At 42.3% G+C, this 23366-nt stretch overlaps 1 protein-coding gene across 1 annotated transcript in view; it reads right to left on the reverse strand.

The window, feature by feature from the left end:
- The window catches only part of MSRB3 (methionine sulfoxide reductase B3), a gene marked incomplete at its 5' end in the record, with an annotated part of 86647 nt that overhangs the window by 48835 nt on the left and 14446 nt on the right, over positions 1-23366 (reverse strand). Inside the window, 3 exon segments of the mRNA XM_082310610.1 lie at positions 2663-2740; positions 4558-4666; positions 18370-18496. Coding sequence (XP_082166736.1) covers positions 2663-2740; positions 4558-4666; positions 18370-18496 — 314 coding nt within the window.

Below are 23366 nucleotides of genomic sequence, written 5' to 3' on the forward strand. Positions count from 1 at the left end.
GTTCAGAGATGGAATAATTAGATTCAACGGCATGATTATGGATTTTATGTGTGAGGCACCTTTGATTGTGGAAAAAGTTAAAGCATGTTCTCCATAAAGCTTGGGAGGTTTCTCATAACACTAGTACAAGTAGGTAGATGAAGAGATGTTAAATTCCTAATTGTTTCTTTTATCTTTCCTGTGATAGAGACAGAGCTCTGTTTTAAAGACGTACCAAAACCCAGGTCTTTCATCTGAAGTGTAAAATTCATGTGTTCCCTGACCTTGTGTGTCACATGGTAATGAAACAACGTAAATCAGAAATGTTAAAAGTTGAAGTTTGTTAATATTACTGCTGAAGCTCCAGTCTCTTTCCTGGTTACACTGACAGGTCCATAGTCCAAATATATATATTTACAGATTACAACGACACAAAGAAAAAAAATAATGGACACCCAATGAGAAACAAATGGAAATGCAAGTTTCAGATGACTATCTGGAAATTAAAAAAAAAAAAACAAACAAAAAAGAAAAAACCCAGCTTGCATATTAAATGGGGCAATGGACTTTCTTTGTATTGTACTACCACCTTACTCCTGAGAAAATACTTTGGTGATTTACACTCTGTGGTGAAAATTTAGTAAATAGCATACATTTTGCATTCTCTTTCTTACCTATGTTACCTTCTCACTTTTTTAGCTGTCTGGGCTGAAGCAGTCATGAAGATACAAGAATGTATATCTTCCCTCATTGAGGAAGACATTATATACTGATATTTTGGGGTCAGTCAACGAAAGAAGATGCGACGCCTGTTGGCCTCTCCATTTGCTCCTACCCTTGCCAGCCACTTCAGAACAACTGGCTGAATTTCATGTAGACCAGAGGTGGCAAGAGCTCACAAAGCAACACAAAGACTTTGGGGAGATTGGGCTAAGGCCAGTGCAGCCTTGAGACACAATCAACAAAGTGTTTTTTTCAGGTGCCCACTGGCCTGGGATTTATTAAAAATAAAAAAAAAACCTTCCCTCTTTCCCTCTCTCTCCTCTCATAAAACCCATGGGGAGTCTCAAAGAGAATCTGAAAACAGGGACATTTCCATATAGCTCATTTCACAGAGAGAAATCCAACTCATTAATTCAAAAAAGTCAAGACTACGCCAAAGCATACTGCGCACTTGAGATAATCACAGGTAAGTCTCATATTGGAGTTTTTTCCCATATTAAATGGATTGTGAAAGCAACTGGAAACTAGTTCACATTCATTTATGTGAACTACTGCTGTCCAAATCTCACCCCACAAAAAAACCTACTCTTTCTCCAGCAGACGATAGAAAGGAAGCCAGTCTTAAAGGTAGAAGGTGAAATCCTGGCTCCATTGTATTCATTTGCCAAATTTGAATTGACTTCAACAGAGCCAGGATTTCCCCCATAAAGATTTAGCTATAGTAAGCAGGGGAATGTCTAAATGGCAGAGTAGAAAACCAGGTAACAGAGACTTTAGATCCCCACTTTGTACCCCCAAGCCAAGCACCACAGTAACACATGACATGAGAATATTGCCTTGGCTGAGTTCGTAACGATCAGTTTTCCAACTCAAAGATTCACATTATTACTGAAGTTTATGCAGGTAATCCTCCTAACATAAGGCAGGAGGAATCAAACATAACAGAGATGAAGTGCTTCTTTCATCTTTACAGACAGTCTCTTGAGAACAACTATCACTGCCACATCTGGTGATTCTGGAGCTACATCAATTTTATTTTCCTTTGTAACCTATTACTGACCCAATTTTCTCTATTATTAGCGCTATCCTGACCATCCTGTTTCATGCTGCTGTAAAGGTACCTCTTCAAGTGAGAGAGACTGAGTCACTGTGAAGTGAGGGAAAAAACAAGCAAAAAAATGAAATTCTTCAGCAGAATGAACACAAGCAGCCAGAAATAAGAAAAAAACCATAAACAACAACTGAATCCATGCAGAACAATGCAGTGATTGAGAGAATTCAATCAGCACTGCTTCTAGCACCAAATTTAGGGCCGTAATTCCCACAGTACTTCTAAAGAGTATTTTTCATGCAAGACATGAAAGTTATTATTTCTTTCTTAATCCTTGCCTCAGTTCCTAAACCAGCTCTCCATGTGTGCTAATTGGGATGCATGAAAATTCAATAAGTAATGCAATTTTCCTGGGTTTTGTTTTCTTAACTGCTTGAATGCTAAAAAAGCATCTACTTTTTTCTCCATTGTCGGATACAACGCTGTAGCATGGATGCAGCATCGCCACCCAGGATCCAGATCCTAAAGCTACCCGTGAGTAATGCTAACAACAGTCAAAACTCGTATCTATCAGTACAGTGAAAGATTGTGTTACAATTAGTTGGCATGGCTGTATAAGAAGAAAAAGAGGGGGAAAAAAGAATTACTACCTTTTACAGCCAATTACCTATTTTACCAGAATGTTATCTTGCTATCATATTTATTTACTAAAATTTTTAATCTTTACTGTAAGACTAATTTTACTATAGGATTATTATTTACGTTGCTTCTCATGTATCCTTTGTCAATTTGAATGATTTAAATGATCTTATACAATTATGTAAGTACTGGAATATACACAAGATTACAGGGGAACACAGCACATAACCTAAGAGACAGAAATCTCAAAACCGTATTTAGCATACTCACTTGAATAAAGGAGTCCCACAAACAACACATTTGTATATTCCTTGAGCTTTATGATGTGTGTACTCCCCCTCAAAGGCACTGGGAAAACAACAACACTACATTTTAAAAATAAGTAAAGGAATTTTGGGTTTTTTTAATTGTTAAATTAGCTAAGACTTTAGAAAAATGTCACAGAAAAACCCCCACGATTCAGAAGATGGCAGTTGTTTTTTATTAAAGGCAGCAAATAAAGCAGGCACAGGAAAAGGGGAATGTCCTCATTAGTGTGCCTCAGGTGTTATGTATCATGCAAAAGGAAGCAAATTGTCCCACAGTTCAAAGGACAGAACAACAACAACAAAAAGGGAAAAAACTGGAATCTCCCCCTATCTGGCAAGTGAAATGTAAGTTTTTGTAAACAGAGGTTGCCTGACACCCAGCTCAACCTGACGCCCTTCTCTAGGTCTGTCTTTAGGAACCGTGGTGGTGGTGGGCGCATTGCTGCGGCGGGGGTGTGAAGCGCCGGGGTGCCCGCCGCCGGGGAGCTGTGCAGCCCTGCTGCTGGGTCAGGCCGCGACCGGCTGCCGGGGCGACAGAGGCAGTGTAGCTGAAAATGAAATAATTGGTCCACGATTTCAAGCTGTGTGCGCCTTATATTTTTAGTTGAAAAGCAGTATTACAGCTTTAAGGGAATATTTTTCTAAGTTAACAATCTAAAAGGCTAGGAGGTCATTCATCTAATACGAATCAGCTGCGCTAGCCCAACAAAAAGCCTATGTGCTCGGCAGCTTGTTTTTATTATCCTTTCACCCTTTTTATGAGGTCCAATTTTTTTTTATAAACAGGATTTTTAAGAATGACCTAATCTCCGATTGTTTGTGTGCATTAAATCACGTTGTTGGTCCTGTACACAAGAGCGAGGAGGGCCGGGGGGGAAGGCAGGCCTCCCGGCAGAGGCCAGCGTCCCCCTGCCCCTCCGGGGCTGCGGGAGGACGAAGGGGGCCGGGGCGGAGAGGGGGACCGTCCCCCCTCCGCAAATCCAGCCACCGGTACGCGCTGTCAGGAAGAGTGCTGCCGATTAACCGGGACCCCACGTGCGGTGGGGAGCCCTTTCAGGTCATGAATGAAAACAAGCAGTTACATCATTAGTACGTTTGGAGCAGAGGTAAAGCCAGGGCCGTATGCCAAGCTCAGTGGTATAAATTAGACAACAAAAAATGGCTAGGCCTTGGCAAGTTACCTTCATGCTGGAATCAGCTGAGAGAGAGACTTTATTCACTAAAAACAGTCTTGGAAGCGAGTCCTTTTTTTTTTTTTCCCTCCAGGACTCGGGGCTGGCTTCCAGCGACTAAAGCCATGTGAGGGCAGTTATTGAAAATTTTTGACATTCCAACCACAAATGAGCCAATAAATACCTTCTCCACATGTGCTTCAAAAAGAAATTGGAGTGGGGTGGAAAAGAACTAAATTATGCTACCTTCTTTCTGCAGCCAAAACGTCTATACTTACAATGGCCACCTTCAAAACTCCAGCCTCCTGGCACGGGGCCATTTCCCTCGTGGTTCTGCTTACTGCGATGTCTTCCAAAAAAAGTGTACCTAAACCGCTATTACTTCCACACATTTTGTAGTAAACTAAAAACAGACTCTAAACATGAGCCCGGTGACTTTATAAGACATGCAGTGTTCATTAAAAGAAAAAGTCACACAAGACCCGTGGCCTCGGCCCCTGTGCTGCAGATGCTTGTCATTGCAGTGGTGTTAATTTGTAGGGGTTAGTAAACAAGTGCAGAAATCCTGGGGGAAAAAAAAAAAACAACAACTTGGTGGGGAAGGTGAGGAAGCACCAGTAAGAGGAGAGGGAGAAAAGAAAGATGCCTGTGTTGTGAGGACTGCGTTCCCTTCGTCCTGCCTTACCTTTCAGTCCCCTTCTCCTGAGTGACATGGTACTGCAAGGGTGTCAGCCGCTTCCTCAGCTCCTCCTGGGAAAAGACCACCTTACAGTCCTTTTTATCCCTACATGACCCTGCAAAGGGAGAGGATATGGGAGAAGGAGCCTTTTTAGCTTAAATCCTGAATAATTGCTTTGGCAGACAGCCACAGCATAGCTTCTGCATTCACTTGTCAATGACCAGACCGGTCCCTAATGCACGAAGAATGGCTCAGCTGAACTGCAGCTGATTATTTCTTCAAATCCAAGTTTAAAAAAGAATTTTGCGTGAGAGCCAGGTGATTCCACTGGAGCAGTGACAATGTACTACAGCCAAAGCCCTTTAGTGTGTTATACACTAAACTGTTGCGCACACAATCATTCACAAGAAAGTAACATTTTTTCCCATCGTTAAAAAAAAAAAATCTGCAAAAAACACAACTACAGCTAAAACGTTCTTTACAAGACATCTATATTGGAGACTTACGGTAATGGGCATATGATGTTCAGCCACAACATCCAACAATTTCATTACCCTTTAAGTAGCTGAAAAACAATTCTAAATCTTTAGAATTCCAATAAGGTTGATTTAACTTCTAGTCGCATCCTCGTCCTTTTACTTTATGACATTAACCATTGTATTTTTTCACCGTTCAAGCACTAGAATAGGAGCCCTGAGGAGCAAGTAATTTCTTTATGCACAAAGCTGTACAAGGTTCAACAATAAACTTGTAAAAATTAGGGTTGCTATTGAATTGACCCGTCTTTGAAAATCTTGTCTTATGCTTTGCTTAGTTCAGACAGAAGGATTACTGTAAAAAAAACATTTGTATAGTGCAAAATTTCACATCACATCAGGAAAGAAAAAATAACAACAAGGTTGCTTTTGAGAATGAAAACTCCCAAAGTAGTAACACAAATTCCCAAATATTCAAAGAACTTTGACAATTGCTTGCAAAAATTAGCTGACAAAATACGGCACGGAAAAAGCACTCTAATTATGACAGTAATTAAAATATGGTACAATTAGAAATAAACAGTCCCAACAAAAATATTTTTTGCTAGTAATGTATATACACTCATAAAAAGACCAATTGTGTTCCCAAAGTAGAGGGAACAGAGCTACCCATCTGTATGTCATTTAGTACAGGAGAGGCAATGGCAGGTTTAAATTACATGGTATTGGATTGCAATTTCCTAACATTGGATGCTTTTCTGCTTTTTTACCTTGAGTCATTACTAAGGAGTGTTCATAAAAAGTAGCTTAAAGCACAGATGCTTGCAAATCATTTAAGAAAAGATGTTTCTTTCTTCCTCCCCCTCTTTTCTCATTTTTTTAATGTGTGGGGGTGGGTGAATAGGGGAGAGAGAAAAAGAATAATGCTGTTGGTCACTACCGACTAACCCTAGGAAGTATTTTCAGGAAGAAAAAAGTAAAATTGAAAACATCTGATTGAAGTAAATAGTGCAAACATAAAAAGCTTTACTAGTGAAAGAAAGGTATTGAAAAGCGACTTTATTTCATAGATTAGAAATTACTTTTGATCTAAACATCCTTAAAAACAGATTGTTTTCCACTCTGAGCCATCTCATTAGCTGTGCTGCAGAGCCTTCGTTTTAATGGCAAGCTTTGAAAGAGCGCTGCTGTATGCCTTTGTTAGCTTCAATCTTATTTGGGAGAGGGATAAAGATTTCATTCCAGGTCTCTTTGTTTGTCTTTCAAGAACCACTAAAGCAGCATTCACACAAATTTTGCAGGAATGTGCCCTGTGCCATAGCTTACAAATTATTTGGTTTTGGTGCACTTAAGGGTCACCTTCCAAATTAGCAAAATTTTCCTACATCCTGGCTTTTCAACCTTAAATGTAAATATTGTTTCCTAACTGTAAGTGAGGTTTGTTCTTTATAACATTTGGTTGCTTATTTAAAGATGTCAAATGTTGGAGGTTTTTATTCTCCGAACGTGCAGGGCTCTAGGACTAATAAGCCTTTCAAAGTATAGCCAACAGGGAAAGGAAGCATATGCATTATATAAATAGCTATTGTTATGTTGCATTACGCAGCTCAGAAAGAAACTGTTGGAGAGACAGTCTTCCATCTATAATTTCAGTATTAAAAAGTAGTCTAGAGAGCAGCAAAGAATCTTACAAACCAACACCTCCTCACTTTTAAAAATGTCTACCAACTATTTTTTTTTTTTTTTTTTATTTCTATTTGCTCTTTAGATGTTGCAAAAAAGGCAAACTAAGCATAACTTCACTTTGGAAAAAGTCAGAGGAAATACTGAATATTTTAAGGAATGGTCAATATTCTCTCTTTACTCTCCTTGAATAATTTTTCATCTATTTTAGAAATTTACTGTTCTTCAATCAATGGGCTCACTATATGCACAAGAAAATTTCTATATGCCACTTGATCCACGACACAGATCAGAAGTAGGGAGCTTGTTATAAACGATTTTTTTTCCCCATTCTTTTTAATAATTAACTGTGTGTTTTACAGTACAGACAAGTATTTATGTCTCCAGGGGATTTTTGCCAAACTGCACTGAGGTAAACTGCAACCTACCCTGACAAAGGACTCTCCAGGTTTGTAATTTAATGGAGTACACATCAGCAGAAAGCTATAGTTGCACGGCAACTCATGAAGGAAATCTCTTGGTCCAGCCCTCAGCATTCAAGAACAGCCCTATTCCAATTAATTGCACTTATTATTTAACTGCTAGCAACAAAAAAATAGCTCAGTAAATTGATTGCACTATTTCCATATTGCCGAAGAGCCAGGGAGGTAAAGCAAGACTCACCCCTGACTGCAGAGGATGTAAGGATACGTTATGTGAAACAGGGCTAGCCTACAAGCCTCAATAAAATGCAATGAATCCTAAAAACTACTGGATGGGATTCTAGGAATACTGTCCTTCAGTTAGGAAAAAAATAACATGCAAGAGGGACAAAAGTGCTCAACTTGCAGTACAAGAGTGACGGCTTCCATTTTTTAACTCTTGCTTTATGGCATATATGAGATGTCTGCTACATTCAAGCCAACTCTCTGTATCTTGGGAGGGGACAACATAAAGCTACATAAATATATGTCCAATATGAAAGAATCTGCTACCAGTAATGCAGCTGTTATCAAACTCGTTATCAAAGCTGAGAATAAAGGTGCAGACTGACCACCTTCCTCAGTCTGGTTCCCGAAAGAAGAGACCAGCTATGGGCTGTGGAAAGGATTCCCATTCAGGCAACAAACTTCTTTGGCATTTCAGGCATAAAGGCAGGCTCACAGTTCATTTACAAATTATACAGTTCAAGGCAGAAGAGACAAAAGGTCATCAGTTTTACAAATAGCATGACATCAGCGTGATTACATTAAAGGTGAGACTAAATTATATACACTGTGAGGATAACAGAGTCTGGATTCATTAGATCTATATTAGGACTCTGGATTGGATCTCACTTGTTCTTCAGAGGTGATGCTCTCAGCAATGACTTCTAGAAGAGCCCAGCACAGCTATGTTCCTAACTCCAGTTAGATCCCACTGTTAGCAGAGATGAATGCCGGCCTAAAAGGGCAGACAAAATTCCCTTTACATTCCGCTGCGGGATCGGAGGCCAAATTAAATCTCTCCAATCAGCGCACCTCGGTGCCCTCCTTGGGGTCGGTGCTCATGAGAAGGGCAGCGCGCAGGCGACTGTTCCCCAAACAGGCACCAGCGTTTCCACGTGAGGCCGCCTGCCTTCAGCCTCCTGCCAACTGTTACAGCAGCCCTAAAAGCTGTTAAGGTCCTGGAACAGGATGGAGGGCTTCGCGAAGAAAAGTCCAGGCTCACAAATCTTAATGCAGAAACATAAAAAAAAAAAGCTGAGGAGGGTGAAACAAACACCAACAGAAATCCTGTCAGAGCCTTCATGGCGTTCCTGTGCTTAGGAATGGCTTTTCTGAAAACCAACGCAGTGCACGCTGACTGCCATTTACTCTTCACCCACAGACGACAGGTATTTCACAGTTCAGCTCTGGAGTCCTCCTCTATACACATGAAGTGAACAGAAAGTATTTTCTAGGTGCTGACCTGATAATGAAGACATTAAGCATCTCACCTCACATATAAATTCCAATTTCAATTGACCTTTTCAAATCTGTGGTTCATAACGCAGGCGTGTGCCATTTTCTTCCATATAAGCAATCACAAGAAAACTAGCGACGAGATATGTCCAGACAGACGGACATAAGTTAGCAGACCATTACTCCTCACCACTCAGCCCTTCACCTGCTCCAGCGTGCTGGAGGGTGGCGATTAGTGTCTGACATGCCCTGAAGTATGGTGGCGTTTTGCCTAATGGCTCTCCTTCTTCAAATAGTCCTTTGAACCATTCTAATGATTTTTCTTTTACGTTTTGTTGCTTCCTATCACTGAAATGAACTCAACATTTCAACTGCGTGGAAGACACAGCATACATTTTCCCCCTTCTACGTATGCTTATGTTCCACTGGCATTAATGGACATTACAGTCATGCACTGAGCGCATACCATTAAGACTTCCTGAATTAAATACAGCAAGATCAAATGTTCCAGCAGAGCACAGCCATATAATAAATCGGGCTTCCAGTTTTCAGTACTACTTCTTTTAATATACCCAAACAGTTTCTTAGGGGCCTTCCAGCACATTTTATTATTCAAATACCACCCCATCCCCAATCCTGCAATGTGACCTGTGTGGGCAGACCCTTGGGAATATGCGTAACTCCGACAACTACATAAGGGTCTACGAATGTACGTAAGATTACAGGATCTGGCTCTAAGTATACATCTCTCTGCTTCCCAAAGCCTGTCCCCTCACGAGTGGGTAATACCTTAGTCATCAATGGTAAATTACCTCAAACTGACATTAAGAGGAATCCTGCAAGGTTAAAAAATATTTGCATACATTTCTTTAAATAAATATCCTTACATATGCTATCTCTAACAGTATTATTAAAAGTGGTATCTCTTGGTTTTATTATTCCAAATTTCATTTACACAGCTTATGCCTCTTGTTTACAGTTTTGCCTCTCTCTCTCCTTAGGAAAAGGTGAACGCACAACTCCCTATTTCACTTCTGTTTAGCCCGTTCTCTGCAGCCTCTAGTCCGCAGCCTTGGGAGAATGCCGCGGCAGCCATCCTCTCACTGCCAACAAGCCAGGAACTGCTCATCTAGTTTAAAAAAGAACAACTCTTGAAAATGCAGATCGATGCAAACAGTCCTATTGGCTTGTAAGTTGGAAAACACCATTTTACAAAACGTGTATTTGACATGATAGATCTTTTTATAATCCCATCAGGAGCCATTTTAAATTACCTAAGCATGCTGCTGACTAGGATAGATGCTGCAAAAGAACTCTGAAATGTTGGGAGGTCAAGTTTAAGTAAAATCCAAACTTCATCATTAAAAAACCCCTGTAAATGTTTTGCACATTGAAAAACAGATCTGTGTTTCTTTTCTGAGGGATGGCTCCTTTGCTTTCTTGCTGTAGGTAACTAACTCCCACCCGCTGTTGAAATACCATTTGCAGTTTCATGCAAGCATTAGGAGTAATGGGGCGAAGACCGTTTCCACTATATTGTGCGTTGAAAATCCAAAAGCCAGGTACCAGGACAACAGTTACAATCTGGGTCAAATGCCAGGTTCTATCTTAAAAGAACATCACCCCAAAATTAACTGTCTTTAAAAAAATTATTTACTTAACACCAAGGAGGGTCACATGGCCACAAGGGAAAGGCAAGCCCCTTCTTTGCAAATTCGCAAGCTTCCCATGCAATCATGTAACAGACCCATCACATTTATTTTTTCCACCTGGTCATCTACACAGCTTGTGTTTTATATAAATGTATATATTTTGAGTCACCATCAGAGCTCTCCCATGTATGACAACAAACTTCTCAAGCACTAAAAAAACCAACTCCAAACTCCCAACTAACGCATCTCCTCTGTGTACTCATTTTCCTTCCAAAGAAAATAGTACTGGAACCCCAGTGGTCCCAGTATAGGCAGCATCTATGGGAAGGGAAGCTGCCTGGTTGTTTCCTCAGGTCTGCGAGCATCTTTGCAGAAGGTTACGTGGCCGAGGTAGCCAGGCAAGCCAAAGAGACATTCCCTGGAAAAGAAATCTGAAGCTGCCTCCACTCCCCACCCAGGTAAAAACCATGTAACAAAAAATTATTTTGCAGAGTGGGGAAGGGGGAGAGAAAAGCAGCTCCGTTTGTCCTCTCCAGGGATGTCTACTTGACTTCCTTATCTCACGTTAATGAAATAAATGTCACTACCAGCCACAATCTTGGTCTCACAACCTCTCCAAACTGTAACCACTGAGGACTCCACCACCCCCTGTGCTGGCCGGTGGAGGTGAAGGCAGCTTCCCCAGGGGCTTTTTGAGCTGTCATCTTCGCCGGTACTATAGCAATGGGAGCATGTGGCTGCTCAGCAGAGGTTGGTGAATAGAAGCACCTTCAGTTAAGTGGAGCAAAAGCTCATTACGTTATAAACTGCCACTTTTGTTAGCCTTTCTGCTGAGATGGCCAAAGACAGAGTGCACGGGGCAGCTGACCTATTTGCCTTACTCTTGGATGCAAACCAGGCAAGACAAGATCAAGATCTATTGGTAGAGCAGCAGAGGAGGGAACATTTATAATGATGGATTTCTCTTCCTCTCTCCCCTAACAGATAAAGAGACTTTTGTTTTGCTGATATGATCCTAGCACCTCTCACAGGCACTACATTTGTTTAAATTAAAACCAAGAAAGGCAGAGACACTGAGCACTCTGTTATCTGGTCAGTAGATTTCTGTCAGAATCAATAAAGGCGTGCACGACATATGGAAAGGCATTTTATTAACAGCAGAATTAAGCTGAATTTAATAAGAGTGCTTTATGCTACCTTTTGCATTTAAAATATTTCAGTAAGCCATCAAAATAAGTTTATTCACACGGCTTTAATAAAGGTTTAACCCTGCAGCGGAAACAATTAAAAAGTCAGCATTTGCCAGCAGTTACCGCAGTGGTGTGTAGCTTATTGTGGCATTCAGGCTGTTGCTAAATCCTCCTGCTGCTTCCTCCACAATAGTGATGTGTGGCCTGTGAAATGAGCACTGCGTTTCAAGAACCAAGGTGCCGCAATCTATACTTGGGATGGGGGTGGAGGAAAGGAGCGGGGTGGGGGGAGGTCTTTCTTCTCCTCCAATTCCCCACAACAGCCCAGATCTAACCCCCTGCAAAACTCAGTCTGTCTCCAACTGTGCAGGAACCCTTTTTGCAAAGATGCAAGCAGGCACAGCCTGCTCGATGGCCTTTCATCCCACATCTCCAAGCACTGAGGGACGTACCCAGCACGAGGACAGAACAGCTGGAATACGCTGTGCTCCAGCTGTTGCTCTGCTATGGCCACCACGGAAAACACTGTAGCCCCCTCCCCTCTCAACCTGCTTCAGGACTAAAGGTAGGGAAACAGCCAAAAAGGTTAGTAACTGCCAACTTCTTTCCCTAGTGGGCCTTCCAGACTTCCCTATGGTTCTGTAAAATTCAGCCAAGCTTTATGGGTCAGGAAGATGGGGTCAAGCCCTATAAAAGGGCTTTAAGAGGACTCAGTCGAGCCCTTCCCTGCTCTGCTCTCCTTGGGACAACTTGACCTGGGCCAGAGCATTGAGCCAGGAGTTCTTACCTGCGGTGCACAAAGCTGCCAGCGCCGAACCCGGGCTGCCAGCAGCTACTGTCCCAGGAGAACCTCTCCTCCAGCTGGAGCAGGGGGCACCCGCATACCCCCGCCAGGCGCCCCTTCCCAACACAGCTCCTTCTGAAGGAAATCATGAGATGAGACACATGTTTAGCTTCTAACCAAGAAAAAACACATTCTGCTTCTTAGCCATCTCTGGGACACAATTTCTCTCTACTCGTTTCCCCTCAAATCATGATCTGTGCTGTAGCAACCTGTAGTTAACATAACATCTAAGTTACGGGAATGTTCATGTCATGGTGACTCCCAGTCCACACTCTAGAGCCATTCAATGTACCATCAAATTCCAAGCTCACACATCCCCTAAGTGACCCCCTGAATCATCTCCTCCATCACTTCCCAACATACTCTTACTGACTTTAGGGTTCACATTCCCATCTTGCACCTTTTCTTGCTTGCCCTCCCTCAGCTGAGCAATATCCTTCCAAAATCTCCTTCCTTTTTGTGTGCTGCCATCTCTCCTTTACATCACATTCTTCTCTGTGAAGAAGATGTGTACTTCATCATGTACTCCTCAGAGAAAGGACAAAGCCAGGGGTTGCTTTTAATTGAAGGGAAAAAAGTGAAGGCAGTTCTTAAAGGACTTCTCAGACCTCCTGTTACAAACAGACAGTCCAATAACTAAAAAAGTAGCTTTTCATGGGAGACTTTAAAACACAGAAACACCATTAGTGCTGAAACTTCATCTTTTCCATACCCAGCTTCAGTAGAAAACACAGTAAGCCTGAGCTGCAGAGGGCACAGGAATGGAACGCAGGAAATTTATGAGCTCCCAGAATTAAAACATTCCTGCAAGAAAGGTAGAAACGGCTTGTGGTGGGTCCTTTATGGGAGTAGGAAGGGAAAGCAAATGACCTTAAGAGATCCATCAGGGAACACATTAAGGAACTGGCTCTGTGCATGGTGTTGGGAGCACAAGAAACTTCTCATCATCCCTGTGCTACTCAGCGCCACAGAGTCACTGCGGAGCCTCCGCCCAGACGAGGCAGGGACCAGCGCCTTCTGTCTATCGAGCAGAAGAGGGAGAGTGCAAAGCTCCGCCAGAACGAGGAGCTAAAAAGGGGAGCAACACAGGGTACAAACCCGAGGGTGCAAACGAAACTGGTACATTAACAAAGGCTTTCTGGTCTTCTTTATGATCCCAAATTTTGCAAGCATCAGGCACAATAACAGTGTTACTCCCAATAAGATATCTACAAATAAATTTCATTCTAAACTGTATTAAATAAGCTATTCTAGACTGAATACTATTGCACAAAATAAACATTTGTCAATACAGGGTAATTTTTTAAGCAAACACAACATTGAACGTACTCCTATTAAGGCAGCTATACAAAGGTGATTTTTAAAATGCATTTTCAAGCCATTCCAAAAATATGATAAAGTTATGCTCAATTATGATAATGCAGCATTCTACTTTCATATGACTAGGAGGCAGACATACACACAGACATTTATATAATAACGACACATGAACAGCTTCACATGCTATTTACTATTGTGCTCACATAATGCTTGTGTTCAAGACTCTTTTCAAGCATTTATCAAATTCCTCGTAACTGCTGGGAGGTAGTGAACTAGGTAATTTGTAAGACTGTATTTTAAGTTTAAAAATCTATTTTTGTTCCAAATTCATATTTGCCTTTTTTTTTTTAATTCAGCTCCATAGAAATGAGTTTTTATTTTTGCCCCTCAACCCGTTCTGAGGAACATGTACATCCAGCTGAGACCTTGTATGACATATTTAAACCCAGAGCAAATTTTTACGTTCAAGATATAAACCCCAGAAAATAGGGATTTATAATGAAAACATTGACAGGCAGTTAACCATAGCCATACTGGCGGGTGTTGCTATACAACATATCAGTCTTACTTTTATTTTCTTTCAGACCATGTGAAAAGACATCTGTAATAGTACATCTTTGGTGACATGCGTTACGGAAAGCTATGGGAAAGTTAAAACATACATTATGGAAATTATATCTCTGAACATAGAAACATACGATATGAAACGTTTAGACATACTTCAGTCACACAAAGTTTGATAGCAGCTACCGTACTTTGAACACGTGAGACTAAGGTCTTTTCTAGACTTTTTATTGTTAAAGCCAGATCTGGCAAACACTACGCACACAGATAATTTCACTGACATGAGCAGTTTGAGAGTTCAGAGGGACAAATGCATACGAATAACTCATGTACGTAACTGTTTGCAAGATCTGCTCCTAAAAGTAATCCTTTATGTTAACAGATTACTACTAAAGATCCAATTTTGAGACTCGGTAATTTTTTGTTCACTTACTATTCATTTCAATGCTATGGAAAGATATTATACTGAAACTTGGAATTAAGAAAGGTTTAATAAAACAAGTTTAATAAAACTATACTATAGACATTTACTTAATAAAGACTTACACCATATGCCCAGCACCATCTTCATACAGATGCATTGTAGTTTAATCTAATCCTATAGAAGTATGGTTTCCTACTAGTAGTTATTTTAGTAATTAAACACTTCACAACAATTTAATATTATCTAGGATTTTATTATTTCATACAGAAAAAAAATACTAAGTCTATCCCTGTAATTTCTTCATCATTACTTTTACTTAACTTTAACAGCACCCGTAATTTTCTCTGATCTACAGGAGAGGAAAAGCCAAATTATCTCATGCAAAAAATGTGATGTAAGCAGCACAACATTCAAAGTGTTAAAGAAATAAAGGATTTTTTTAAGAAATGAGAACCCATAATAATTAAGACACAGCAAAGCAAAATAAGCTATCTTTTTACTTTATAGCTTGGTGGTCTGCTACAGAAAACATATGTACATGGAATCTGCGTAATCATTACTTGTATCAGTTACTTGCTGGTATGCACTAAAGCAGCTGAAGTAGTTTTTACATTAAAAATTTTGGGGGGGGTTGTTGTGGTTTTGTTTTCTTTTTTTTTTTTTAAAGATTTAATTTCTGTGAACTAAATCCTGGCAGGTGCTGAGTGCATCCTACATTTCCAAAGAAATTCAGAGCATTCAACTCTAATAAAGCAGGCTCAAGGAGCGACACTTCTACATCACACAACAGACCCAACTAAGCTGTAATCATTACTGGAAACGAAGAAACCTTGAACCAATGTGCATGTAGTTTGCGTACGAGCACAGATTGATGTGATTTTTCCCAATCCTCATGCTTTTCTTAAAATACTTGAAATGTTCATAAGATGTCAGGGTGTACTTCATGTAGGAATGACTCCTAAATGGGAAGCTTTTCATATAGTGCTAGGCGTGCAAAACAGCATATGCTTAGTGCCATCTACTGGGAGTGCCTGCTTATACTCTGATTTTACCATGTCGGCTATAAAAAAATGTTATGGGCAAACCGTGCACTAGGTTTGCACACATTGAAACGTTTAGTCCTAACTTCAGACAAAAGAATATTTTTAAAATACAATTTGGAAGAATAGATCCATGCTCCAGGTGCTAATATACAAATAGAAAAAGAGCAAGTAAAAACACTTCACTAGTACAACTGTTAATTGAGCTTATGAATAATCCAGCATAACTCACGCATGCTCACAAAATAGTGTTTCAAAGAAGAGAGAGAAGGTCACGCCCAGTCTAAGATACTTCTTAGCATTATTTCATTCATTTAACTTTTGGGGAAAAAAATTTTTTTTTTCACTTGCTTTTGATCTATAGCTATGACTTTATACTAAATATGAAGTAAACCTTACTTTGTATTACTTTGTTCCTTATAGGAGGGACAGAGGTACCATTCCAAGCATAGAAATTGAAATGATACTTTCATTCAAGTCCTTGTCCTGCAAATATTTAACTGCATGGAATTTAAAACTGCATTCAGAAGCCCAATTTACAGCTCTGCTGGCACTTTGCTCCCTTACACTGAGTGGGCAGGGGTTCCAGAAGGTTAGAAAATCTCCTTCCATGTGGAATTTGCCATTCAACCAGAAGAAGACCAAACTCCACACCACTCCAGACTCGGTGGGCACATAGCATGGTGGTATGGCTGCAGGGCTACAATTCGCACAGAACTGGGTGGTGGGAAACGTACTCACTCAGAGCGTTATGTTATAAAAAATTCATGAGAACTTGGGGCGTTTTCTGTATATTCAAAAGTTAAAGTCACAGTGCATTGTGGCATTTAAGCAGATGCTGGCTCTAGATCTTGTTCCCATGTTTAATTTGATACATGCTATACCATTTACTTGCAACCCCCTCAGTACACCACACACAAAACCCAAACCAAAGGCAAAGCAAGCTTACGTTAATTTATAAGCATCTGGGGAATTTAGATTACCCTTAAAATATGTGAGATATGTGATTGTATATTATTCCACTGTTAGCAGATGAATTTGGGTTTATTATATATAAATATATATATCTCTCTATTTCTCTCTCTATAAAGTAGCCAGTCAGTGGAACTCAATCTATTAATGTTTGCACAGTTACGGATCAAAGGGACAGGAATAAACAGCAGTGTTATGAGCTTTTTATTCGAAAATGTGACTACTAGATTATGCCAGAAAAATGATTTGACACAATAGCTAACATAACGCTTGGCAAACAGGTACGCAATAGCAAAACCTCCCACGGGCTGTGTTTCCAGCTGACCAACTTTGAGATCTCCTTTTCAGAGCGGGAACAAAATGGCCAGAAGAGTGAGGGCCCCCATGTTAAGGTAGACACCACCAATGTGAGCACGCATCAAAAGATGCATAATGAGGGCTAAGGAAATTTGCTTACCCTATATTTTTAGGATTTTAAATCTGGCTCAGCAGCAAATATAACAGGAAACCAAGGTCAGGCTGACACAATGTGGGCTATTCTCTCTCTTCCTCAATATGTGTTTGCAGCTCCTATCTAGGTTAATGGGAGTTTTGTGCACATGTGGGGGAAAACAGAACACAAATGCTGCAAAAATTGGACTCAGATTTAGTTCAAATAAAGTGTAATCAGCTTTAGAAAAATCCAACAGCTTGAAAACCGATGTCTTATCACCAAAAAAAAATCTTTAAAACATCACCTCCATATGCTTGTTAAGTCCAGCTCTGGGAAAAAGTACGGATAACATTTTGCACCCTTATGAACCAGTTGTGAGTGTAGTACAAACACCCAAGCTAGTTCTTTTTTGATGCTTCAAATACTAATCAGTCAGGATTGTATCTTTTTTACTTGGGTGTCAAGAAAATTCCTAGTAACGTTCAAAATTAGCTCAGTGCAGCTTTTATTTTCTCCCACATAATCATGTACGCTGACATCATTATGCAGACCTTACAGATACTGTTGCTGTTTAAGTGAAACACAACATACTTAGGTTCAAGGTTTTCATGATATAACCAGTTCATGGAGATGGGGTCTTACGGCACCCTTCACAGACCTAATAGCAGAACCTGGACCTTACATGAAAAGTGCAGCTGCATCTGGGCATTAAATTGCATGTTTCCATTTATTTATTTAGTGTGATGTAACTAAAGAATATGCTGTCAGAGGAATGAAAGAATTAAGTTTTAAATTCTGCACGCCTTTTGTACATAATTGTCAGTGCAACATACTCAATTCATAATAGAAATGTGAAAAGGGACACATGGGGTGTGACTATAGTATATTGCTAAAGATTTTGGAAAATATTTTTAAGTCCTATGACTTAATAGCAATCAATATGCTAAATTCTTTTATGCATCTTTTAAAAAAAATTATAAGTGGCATTTAATAAATTATTTTCAGTTTAATTCCACTGTTTTTGCCAGAATTAAGAAAATAATATAAAATTTAAGAGAGAATATGTTGGACAAGGAAGTCCAACAGCATTTCCAAGCATCCTAAAATCTCGTATATGAAAACCCTCACTCAAGCCAGTGACTTTTCCAAAAAGAAAAAAAAAAGCAAACAAACTTTGGGTTCAAAGGAAAATTTAAACAAACCAGAGCAACCCATAGCACATTGTTTCCTGCAGCAGAGACACCCGTTCCTAAAAGGGCCTTCATTATGCATGACACAACAAGCAGCACCCATTCAACCTGAGGGAAGCCCACAGGCTCGCAGGGCCACTGGCTGGCTCTTTGTCACCAAATGCAGCAGGTTGAATGCAGACATCACTGTGATATCCTCACCAACAAAACCAGAGGCAAAGAACAGGGGCAAGAGCTGAGTAGGGAAGAAAAAGAAAAAAAAAAGAAAAAAAAAAGATGAGAACAAATTAAAACATCAAAAATGTTAAGATACATTCACAGAAAAAACAATGCTTACAATTTTATGAGACCACAATTTATGACAGCACAATTCTAAATGCAATTTTCTTATTACGTTTCGCCCATTTCTGATTCCGCCTTAACATTTTGAGACGTAATACATAGGATTCAGTGAAGCAACTTTCTATGCTACCAAGTGAGAGGGAGGGGGCATTTTTATGGGGGACATTCACGACGGCTGCTTTAGATACCCAACTGAGAGCAACTCAGGGTAGCAACCTACGCGGTCAAAAGCGCAGAGGTACTAAGGGAGAGACCTCAGGACCTCAGCTAGATAGCAAGAATCCCGCTTTGAACACCCGCGAATGCCGGGCAGATCAAACGTGCAGGCTTTTCTTTTTATTTTGCATAAAACAAAATCACACTGCGCAACATTTCTGAATGGTGAATGCTGGAAACCAGTCATTGCTAAAAATTGTTCTTTTGATGACTTGTTTGAGGAACGTGACATTTCATTGTAATAAACTTGCCAGATATCTTAAAACCACGACTTCTTTTTTTTTTAAAGGCAGGAAATAATTTGCGTTGTAAGCTGTCCATGAGATATATTTAAACAATCTTCCGGCCAGTTTAAATATAGCAAACAGAGAGATGGCAGTCGCAAGATTTTATTTTAGAAGGATTAAATACATGAATACTAATTGTTTCATTTACCCACGACGGGAAAGAGGAAGCGCAGCTGCCTTATGGCCCAGCCATACGCAGCCGCAGCTCGCTCCAGAAGGTTATGTGGCATCGGGGACGGGAGCCAGCCCCCACCGGAGTCAGCCACGAAGCACTCACGGACTCGGGTGGAAGCAGGGTTAGGCCCCAGGTGGCTAACGAGCGGCAGGGCACGGCTCCCGGCCTCCTCCCAGCCGCCCTCCTTCTCTTCGAGCGTCCCGGCACAAGGGCCGCAGGGCGCGGGGTCCGGCAGCGGCCCGCAGCAGGGGTCTGTCCCGGGGGACAGCCGCGGAGAAGCCGACCACGGTCTCACCCTGAAGAAGCAGCAGGCGGCACGCAGCCACACGCGTTACCGAACCGCTTTCTCTGGCGGAAACCCGCTCGCGTGGACGCGCCTCAACTCCGGCTTCTCGGAACGAAACCCGCTGCCGAAGCCAGCCATCTCTCTGCGGCTGAACGGCGGCGAAGGGCTGGGGGGGAGGCGGGCGCTGCGCGGCGGACAGCCCGAGAGCCGTCACGCAGAAATGAACGCGTCCCCGTCGCGAGTGACTGCAGAGCTGCTTAACAAGACGACTAAACCTCCCCCCGCGCAGCCCACCGGCTGCTGAAAGCCCAGAGGGCCGCAGGTAGCCACGCTCCCAGCGCGCCGCTTCCCCCCGCGGCGGGCCGGGCCGGGCCGCGGCCCCGCAGCCCCCCGCCGCTGCCAGGGCCCCGGCGGCGGGAAGCGCGGCCGCCCGGCGGAGCACAAAGCCCCGCTCCGCCAGCGGCGGCACCGGGCGCTCCCCGCCCGCGCAGGGCGGCGCCGCCTGGCGGCCTCGGCCCGGCACCGCTCGGCCCCCGCCGCGGCCCGGCCGTCAGGCGGCGGCTGGCGGGAGGCTGCCCCGGCCGCCATTACACCTGGGCCGCGGCCCGCCCGCGGGGCTTCGTGGGCGCTCGGCTCCGCCAAAGCCCTCAGCAGCGGGAGCTTCTGGAGCGGTCGTGTCAGACCGGGGGTACTGTCAGCCCCTTTGGAGTTGGGCACGCCAAAGGGCGGACGGACAGACCGATGCCTACAAGGCCAAGTCTTTACCGACCCCGCCTGTATGATCTCAAGCGCCTTCCTGGAGCCTCCCAGAGCAGGCAGACAGGGGCACCTGAGGAGCACAGCGCCGAGGTGAAGGGACGCACCGCGTCACAGTGCCGAGGTGAAGGGACGCACCGCGTCACCTGCCCGTTGCGCAGTCCCTCGGCCCAACCGCCGCGCTCCTCCCCGGTCCCGGACTGACCTCCCAGACCAACGCCGCTCCCCTCTGTCGGGACCGTAGCGCTCTCAAGGGTAAAACAGTTTAAAGGAAATTATCTGAAATCCCCAAGGATTATAAAATAGAACCCGATCTCTTGAAAATGTCAAACATTTCAGTGTTCACCAAAATGTTGTTATTTAGTCTCCAGTATTCATAAAGATTCGGAGGATATATAAGTCCTGAAAGCCCAATAAAATATAACTGAGTGTTCATGAAAGTACTTTATTGCAGTTAACATATTTTCTTCTTTTACTGCTGACGTTTTGATCGCTATTTTTATTTACTCTGTACGTTACAGCAACACCCAGTAGTTTCAAGTAGGAGGGGACCTCCTGGTGCTAGGTACTGTACGTACGCAAACAAAACCCCTGCCGCGGGGAGCTTACAGACCAAGGTTAAGAACTGCTTGTAAAGAATGAGTAAAGAGAAGAGCAAAGTCAATCTCATCACAATTAACACGTTCGGTTTGGAGGTGCTCCACACCCTGATTCCACAGCTACAGAGAACAGGCTGACAGAGAAGGATGGTAACCTACTCACTCACCACGGCGAGTACCGCAGCGTTGCACTCCCACCACGCAGACTTTTCACCCTGCACGTGTCTGTGTTACAGCACTGCAACATGCCACTTTTCTGGTGGGACAGATGCTCCATGAAGAGCTCAGTGCAAAGCTCACAATGCAGGGAAGGGGAAGATGCTTTTATATGCTACTTTCTGTCATTGTTGTGATCTGTGTTTTTTGGGGGGTGGTTGTTTGGTGGGTTGCTTTGGGTTTTGGTTTGGGTTTTTTTTTTTTTTTTTTGAACACGTGCTGCTTGTTGCACTGCCTGCAACACCCAGGACGCCGCTGGCTCCTCTACAGTTGTCCCCCAGTGTCACCAGACCTCTTGGAGCCCCTTCACTGCCCTTCCCCTTTAACCTAGCACAGTGCAGAGCTTTCATCTGCCTGGCTCGCGTAATACGGACACTATGCTCAGAGATAGCTTCTAAATCTTATAGATCACGCAAATACAGCAGTAACTATGTCCTTAGGTGGGCTTCAGGAGCCTTTCGCTGGGATGATACACATTGTAACTCCAGGAAAGCATTCCTTCTAGGATGCTGATATCCTGATATTGACACATGCTGAAGTATTGCCAGCTTTCAAGAGCTTCATTATTGTCAGTTGCAAACGTTCAGAAATCACAAGTTCAGCCCCAAAATAAACATGATTTGTTAAAAAGTACCGTAGAGGGTCTGTCAAATTTGTCCTTTGGAAGTAAGAACTTTGCACGTACTCAGGTTATGTTTTCTCAACCTCTGTCTGCAACTAGAGAAATTTCTTTGGGGGAGGGACAACTTGAGAGATTCAATTCTGATATTATCACATCTTGCTTTTAAGAGCTGGAAGGGAAACATCAAGGGTCTCAGGAGCTGATAACACTACTGGTTTAAGTCCTTCCATATTCAGTGATTTTCCTGACAACACAGGTCCAAAATTCCTAAAACTATGTGAGAATCCCAGCTCTCAAGAAAAATGTGAAGTTTTAGCCCTTTACCAGTAAATTAAAAAATAACACAGATTCTTAAGGGAACAATCGTTTTTTTGCTTGCCCCAATAATGAGACCTTAATATTGTGTGAGGCTTCTACATTTTTTCCAATTTCCCTCCCCCACCCCCCAAGTCTCTGGCCCCGTTTGGAGGGCAGGAAACAATTAGAGATAGATACACACTAGCCAGAGAGCCAGGCTCTTATGTCAGGAATTTCTATGTCACTGGAAAAAGCAAAAGAGCAAAACTATTGCCATCCTGGAGAAACCCAAACAACCAGAAGTTAGAAGACAGTAAAGGCCTGTGAGTCTTCTATACGCAAGTGTTACATTAACAGTTTAATTTTAATTACTGTTTGTTTTGTTAAGCTTCTCCAGTCCAGCAATAATTTCAAACAGTTGTTTTGCAAAGGTTTCATTTATTTATTTATTTTGACATAAAGCAAACTGTAACCAAATGTTTCACTGATAAAGCTTAGTGGAATATTTAATATATATACATTTATTCCAGCCTTAGCATTTGGATATTTTTTTATTTGGCTTTTGCTCACCTAAAGCTGCTGCCAGTCAGACTCAGCAGACAGAACAGAGCAACCACTGGGCACTGCAGGAACAAAAAGTGCAGCCTAGAGAGAACCACATGAGCAAGTATGTCAGTATATCATGGATTTCTGTGTCTGAACAGTTATTTACTCCCTAGTCATCTTCCCTCAACACATCCTCTGCTAACGCCGAAGCCCTTGGTCCCTCCTGCTCCCTGCATTGCACTTGGTAGATTTTAGGGACTTTATTGTTTGCGGTAAATGTCTTAGGTTATAAGGAGCTGTTTAACGGGGTCTGATCCAATAACCATCACCGAGCTGCCAGCTGTGGCAGGAGACTGGAGCACAGGAAAACTTTTCAGCAGGGGGATGAGGACTGCTGGTTGTTTATTAGAGAAAAGAGAAGGGAAGAGTTCCGGTTCCCCCTTCCGATCCAAGAACATCTCTGATCCTGAAACCAGCACGCTTTGCAGTGCACGAAGTATTCTCCTCACACACATACACCTCACTGCCTGGGCTAACCATCCCTTCTGTCCTGGCCTCCCAACAGCCTGCTAGAACAATGAGGCGGCAGCCTTCAGCCCTCAAAACCCCACACATCCTGTGAATATGCAGTTGTGCTTTGTAATTATATTTTTAGACAACTGCATGCTTCAATGCATTGTACTGTATTTGAAGCATTCAGCACAAAATTGTAAAGGCAATTGACAGAACCTTTGGAAATTCAGCTTTAAAGAGAGATCTTAGG

The sequence above is a fragment of the Platalea leucorodia genome (genome assembly GCF_965183815.1).
Source record: "Platalea leucorodia genome assembly, chromosome: 4".
In the NCBI taxonomy this organism is placed as follows: Eukaryota; Metazoa; Chordata; class Aves; order Pelecaniformes; family Threskiornithidae; genus Platalea; species Platalea leucorodia.